Consider the following 6742-nt stretch of genomic DNA (forward strand, 5'->3'; position numbering starts at 1 on the left):
GAGTCTCGATTTCTGTTGAGACATTCAGATGGTCGAGTCAGAATTTGGCGTAAACAGAATGAGAACATGGATCCATCATGCCTTGTTACCACTGTGCAGGCTGGTGGTGGTGGTGTAATGGTGTGGGGGATGTTTTCTTGGCACACTTTAGGCCCCTTAGTGCCAATTGGGCATCATTTAAATGCCACGGCCTACCTGAGCATTGTTTCTGACCATGTCCATCCCTTTATGACCACCATGTACCCATCCTCTGATGGCTACTTCCAGCAGGATAATGCACCATGTCACAAAGGTGGAATCATTTCAAATTGGTTTCTTGAACATGACAATGAGTTCACTGTACTAAACTGGCCCCCACAGTCACCAGATCTCAACCCAATAGAGCATCTTTGGGATGTGGTGGAACGGGAGCTTCGTGCCCTGGATGTGCATCCCACAAATCTCCATCAACTGCAAGATGCTATCCTATCAATATGGGCCAACATTTCTAAAGAATGCTTTCAGCACCTTGTTGAATCAATGCCACGTGGAATTAAGGCAGTTCTGAAGGCGAAAGGGGGTCAAACACAGTATTAGTATGGTGTTCCTAATAATCCTTTAGGTGAGTGTGTGTATATATATATATATATATATATATATATATATATATATATATATATATATATATATATATATATATTCAAACATTTTTCTTTCTTTCTTTCTTTTAAATCTAAGTGAATATGATTGTATTGCCAATTGTCATAATGCCTCGTAATGAACACTAACAATTCATGTGATACTTAATTTGATACTCTCAGTTTAGAGGCAAATAAAAACAGCCCTGTGGCTGGAGCAATATATATATATATATATATATATATATATATATATATATATATATATATATATATATATATATATATATATATAAAGCAGAAATAACAGCTGTATAACAATTTATCTGGCTCCGGTGGGCTCTCTGTCTTACGTCATCAAAGAGCGACAATATAGTGTTCAAACAAAATTGACTGCGACCGCTTGGGACGGTGTAACCAATAGTTTTAACATTTAACAGCAAAGAAGCTATGTTAAAAGAAACTTAAAGATGAAAAGTGAAACAGGTAAGACAGCGTTTAAGACTATATGGATTACTGCGTATCTTTATCCCGGGAATAGGCCCTCCTCAAGTACTGCTAGTTTTGTGCTTGCGTATATTTACAATAATAGCTTTTTATGGGTTTTCTGTTGCTGTATTCAACAAAATTTAGTCTGATCTTAAGCAGACGGTATAACGATATGATTTAAAATGTAATGCGTGTACGATGTGTGTTTTTTGCGATTTGTTTTTATTATTAAAACAAACACATCTGCATTGTTACAACTGTGTGTGCATTTTATTCGCGTAACTGGTTATGCATGAACTTCTCGGGTACTATTGTGTTTTCGTGATTAAATGCCTGTGCTTGTGGGTGTAGGGAAAACGACACAATCGTATCATCGTTTGGATTGACCATACTGCTTTACACATATGTGAAGGTACACATGTGTACAACGTGTCGTAAAAAGGTAACTTGAGTAGCGCCTCGGTCTGTGGCTTGTGACCTTTGCCCCGCACACACGGCGGGGGTGCCTCGGTCTCGGCGCAAGTCGGGACGATGACACGTCATCACAGGTGTTCTGATAACTGTTGATGCCATTTTTCACACTGCCTATGAAACTTGTATATTTTTCATATTCACCGTCCATGCAATGGCTAATTAGACATCAGTGTCGGCTGTTTATATGCGAAACCTACATGCAAGCTGTTATTGGCAGCACTAACATGATGAGACTCATTGCTTGGATCACTCAATCTCCTGTAGATGTGTGTTGTGTATTGCCAACTTTATTGAAAGTCTTCTTGTTGCTCTGCACAGGAATGTCACTGATGAATGAGACCTAAGCTCCATTGGTAGTGGAAAGCACTGAATCAATAAAACCATGGGCCAGCAGATCTCCAGCCAGACCATGATCAACAAGCTGCCCGAGAAGGTGGTGAAGCATGCGACACTGGTGCGGGACAGTGGCTTTCTCACCTATGAAGAGTTCTTGGGCAGGGTTGCTGAACTTAATGAAGTGTAAGGTTAAATTCCCCATTTAAGTATCTCATTTAAGAAAAGAAAAAAGGGTTTACTGCTGTAATTGTTCCTGTTCCGTAATGGGATATGGTAATACCAATGTAATGCTCGTGTGTTTTATTTTAGAGCTGAAACATGTGGTGAAACTCCTGAGCAAGGGTATCTGTTTTGCTTCTTACAGGGCTGGTTTCACCGACTCAGATCGGTACTAGTCACGAGACATCACAATGCTATTGTTGGTGGAGTAGTCCTGTAGGATAGTGCTAATTCAGGTCTGTGAGACTAGACTATTATTATAGTCTGAAAACCTCAGTATCGACCACAGAACCTATAATAATTGACAGGTTAAGTAGAGAGAAAAAATGGGTTGTAGTTGAAAATTGAAATAGTCCTTTTTTATTTACACCAAGCTTTGCATCTTGAGAATGCAGTAGTGCAGTGAAACTGACTTATTGACCTATAGTTTTGTGTTGACGTATTTCTTTTTATTTTTATCTGAATTGTTTAGAACTGCAAAACTTGGTGCTGGCCAAGAAAAGCATTTATTATTTGAAGTTCAACCTGGATCGGACACATCTGCACTTTGGAAGGTTGCCGTGAGGGTAGTTTGCACTAAGGTGGGTTAATTTTCAGAAAATTCAAAGAACCTGTGACCATATGAAAATTGTGATCATGATGGTGTTTGTGTTTCTCCATCTTTGCGCACTCGGCAGTATAATTTTGACTGGCATAGGAGAGAGCTTTATAGACAATTACAGATTTAAACCACAAAGCTACTGCAATACGTTCTTTCAGTATTACATTGGAGCTGAAGAGGATGTTTGATAACTTGGTATTGGTTCACTGTGGTTGTGTTTCAGCCTGTTGTCTTTTTAACCTTGCAAAGAATAGCTTTTCTTGTTAGAAAGCTATTGTTTTATTGTTAAACAGTGCCAAACAATGTTTATCATGTTCTAGTTCAAAGTATATTTGTCATATGTGGTTACATAGTATTTCAGAGATGTTGGTTGTACACATACGTGTCCATTTATCTGACTAGATCAATAAAGGCACTGGGATTGTGGAGGCCTCCCGGATAATGAACTTGTACCAGTTCATTCAGCTGTACAAGGATATCACTAGCCAGGCTGCAGAGGTCCTGTCCACAGCAGAAGGTGCCAGTGAAGGGACCTCTGGAGATATGTCCTTCGTAGCATCATGCCAAGCTAGTATGTGGATGGGCAGGTAATTCATAATGCCACAAAACCAGTTTCACATTTTTGGAGGAAGGGTTCAGCATTTTTTTTGTTCAGTTTACTGACACTGAAAAGTATATTGTTGACGTGTAACATCTGGGCTGTGGCAGTTCTGCAATCGCACCAAGAGAATCTGATGGTAATGATTGACATGTATTGGATTGAGTGGAAATGGAAATTCATTAGAAGTATGTCTTGCACAGCAGTGCTAATGGTATTTAATGACCCACTGCAGGGTGAAGCAGCTGACCGACGAGGAGGAGTGCTGTATCTGTATGGATGGGAGGGCTGACCTCATACTGCCGTGCGCGCACAGTTTTTGCCAGAAATGCATTGATAAATGGTAAGTGTCCTTCATGTACAGCACAAGGCATAACGTCCTCCTTCACATTTATTAGTATTTATTCCTTGACCATAAAACACCTGGGATATTATATATCCATAGTCTGTTTGTTCTCGTGCAGGATTTTGTATGTAAAACCACAAACGTACGTGTTTATTTCAACAGGAGTGATCGCAATCGAAACTGCCCAATTTGCCGCCTGCAGGTCACTGCGGCCAACGAATCCTGGGTCATGTCTGAAGCCCCAACAGACGACGATGTGGCGAGCTACATTCTGAACCTCGCTGACGAGGCAGGGCACCCACATAGACCTTAAATGTAACGAGGCACCTTTTGGCTTTTACAACCAGTCACCAAAACCTTTAAATCGACTCAAAACTATTTTAGCTTGAGGACTTCCTGGTTGGAGATTAAAATAATTGGGCGTGCTCAATTCCTGTGTTGGCCAGTGCCCCGAGATACATTCTCTATATAAGCTTGGGAAAATGATTTTGTGATGTAGGTTAAACACCATCCTGTGCTAGGTTATCCCATTTCCTGATACTCTTAAATTAATTTTCCTTTGATTTAATTTATTTTTTAAATGTGAAATTAAGTTGTGCCGGATAGAAAATCTGTATGAAAGGGTTGCACTCCGTTATATTATTGACCAGTAAAATGAATTAAGATGAGATATTTTGTTTATTTTTATACCAGTTTGGAAAACGCTAATGCTTCATATGGAGATGGTTTTACCACACGCTAGTAAATAGTTTTTGTGATGTAGCATGAATTTGCAAAGAAGTTCCATCTTCAAACTCAAGCCTGACAATACTTAAAAATAATAATAATAATAAAAAAATAACAATACAAATATATATTTTTTCCTGGTTATAAAGATTTAGCATCTATCGGAGTCTCCAGGGAGCTTTTAAAGTTCGAAATGCAGGGTGGTTTGACCCTTCTGCTCCACATTTGTTAGAGACGCTCTGAACTAGTCAAACTCTGGGATTGAGAAACTGAATGCAAATTGATTTCAAATTCATTACACAAGTTTAGTATATACATTTTTAAAGCTAATATTGTAATGGTAATGTGCTCTTACACCAGGTAATCAGAAAATCAAATAATCTCTATTTCAGTGACAGATTAAATCAAAGCCTTTTTCAGAGAGAGAGAGCTTTAAAGTTTAAACTAATCTTAATAAATTCTGCAATTTGAAGTATTTTTGAACTAATTAATTTATATGTATATAAATTGTTTATTTTTAAAATTGATTTAAATAGAATTTTCCATTTTTATGGAGCATTTCAGCTATTGTGGTGGTTTCGGTGGAATCTGCTATTTTAAGGGAAAATACAAAGAATGTTACATATAGGTCACCAATCGATTACCTTGACAAAAGCAGCATTGATCATTTCACTGCAACTACCATGTTGATTACTTTGTCAACACAGATTCAATAAAGATTGATTTCTGTGAATTACCGAAAGCTTTCTGCAGAGTGGATATATGTCAGTTCTGATTTAATTGTGATTTTAAGTGCAGATTAAAATATGAATTTCCCTCTAGCCTTATAATTCAGTCCTCAAAACATTCTTCTTTTTTTAAAGCATCAAGAAGCATTGGGATCATTGCATTGAACTTAATAGTAGAAAAATGCTAATCCTGTTTTAAATGATTTCCCTTCCAGTTCAGTTACTTTTTGGTGCAGATACATTCATCGAGTGCCTCGGGCGCAGGTGACGGGTGGCGTTTGTGTGAATTAGAATATTAATTGTGCTAATTTATTCCTGCTTTGGGGATTCGTCGAGGGCTTCCTTTCATGATGTGGGGTTTGAGTCTTCAGTTTTAGTTTTCTTCCGTTTTTAAGTTTTGCACTTTATTAAAGGGTTTGATTTACTACTGACTTTTCATTTTGTAATGGATTAGTTTTGTCTTTTTTGTTTTTAATGTAATATTTATAATTTCACTATTTGTCAATGTTGACTGTGTTTCTGTATAACTGCACTTATAAAGACTAACTTTCATAAATTGAAATTCCTTGAATGCATACAATATGTACATACCATGGAAAATATCTTTACTGATCCCTGCACTGTATTTCAGTTTATTTAGATAACATTATTTTTAAGTAATTGGAAATTCAGGCAAGGCACAATACAAAGTCAAAGTTGAGGTGCATTTCACAACAAAATACTGTACTGTCCAAGCTTATAACTTCCAGTGGTTTTATGCAATCACATGTAATGGCTGGTCATTTAAGTTTTACTTTCTCTCTGTGTATTGGAAATGTGGGCCCTCTAGGTGGTGCAGTTGTCTTGTTAAGAAATTCTAAATGTGCAACTGCCAAGTCATGAGGCTGGTTAGTAAACTGAAGAATATTTCAGAGGGAAGTGATTGGGTTTGTCACCAGCATGCTTAATATGACCGGAACAAAATGCATCAAATAAAACCTGGAAACCCCCTGTCAATTGGAAATCTATAATAGAAACAATATTAACCATGCCACTAAAATATTTTATAACATGTTACAGTAAAGTGGGGGGTCCACTGCCCCAGTCCTGGAGGCTGCAGTTCACCAGGTTAGATAGGTCTGCATCGTCCGTGCGGTGTGAACTGGGACCGAGTGAAACCCTGTGCACTGTGGCCCTCCTGGAGCTGGAGTCGAGCACCCCCGAACAAAAAAATAGAAGAATTTATTATATAAAAAGTTTGCCATGTTGAACTGAACACAATAAAATATCTTAACATGTTTACTGTGTATTATTTAATACAGTGTATAATTACATTTCTTAGCAGATGCCCTTTAATCAGGGCAACTTACCATTGTTACAATATATCCCATTATTTCCCCATGCAGTTAACCATTTATTCAGCTGAGTTTTTATTGGAGTAATCTAGATACAGTACCTTGCACAACAGAAGTGTCCCCCACCTGGGATTGGACCCACGACCTGAGCCCTGCCCACTGCAGCCTACGGTGCGTTTGAAAATGCACTCAAGTGTAGTTGTAGGTGGTGTTGTTCGACTATGCCATGTTAAGTCGTGTTGAAAGGGGAATATGTTGCTTTTTATAGTATGTA

General features: G+C 38.0%; 1 protein-coding gene across 1 annotated transcript; it reads left to right on the top strand.

Moving 5' to 3' along the window:
• Positions 1-966: 966 nt before the first annotated feature.
• On the top strand, positions 967-6411 carry rnf141 (ring finger protein 141). The gene is made up of 6 exons (XM_066700841.1): positions 967-1103; positions 1899-2099; positions 2608-2716; positions 3139-3323; positions 3570-3677; positions 3843-6411. Exons 2-6 carry the CDS (start codon positions 1963-1965, stop codon positions 3991-3993), a joined length of 690 nt encoding a protein of 229 aa, XP_066556938.1. The 5' UTR covers positions 967-1103; positions 1899-1962; the 3' UTR covers positions 3994-6411.
• Positions 6412-6742: the final 331 nt, after the last annotated feature.

This window comes from Amia ocellicauda, chromosome 4, assembly GCF_036373705.1.
Source record: "Amia ocellicauda isolate fAmiCal2 chromosome 4, fAmiCal2.hap1, whole genome shotgun sequence".
Lineage (NCBI taxonomy): Eukaryota > Metazoa > Chordata > Actinopteri > Amiiformes > Amiidae > Amia > Amia ocellicauda.

Excerpts from the sequence above, each read along its gene's own strand:
- rnf141 (XM_066700841.1), top strand. The coding sequence starts at position 1,963 with ATGGGCCAGCAGATCTCCAGCCAGACCATGATCAACAAGCTGCCCGAG. Across the intron at positions 2,717-3,138 it reads TGAGGGTAGTTTGCACTAAG|ATCAATAAAGGCACTGGGAT; the intron begins GTGGGTTAATTT and ends TTATCTGACTAG. Across the intron at positions 3,324-3,569 it reads GCTAGTATGTGGATGGGCAG|GGTGAAGCAGCTGACCGACG; the intron begins GTAATTCATAAT and ends GACCCACTGCAG.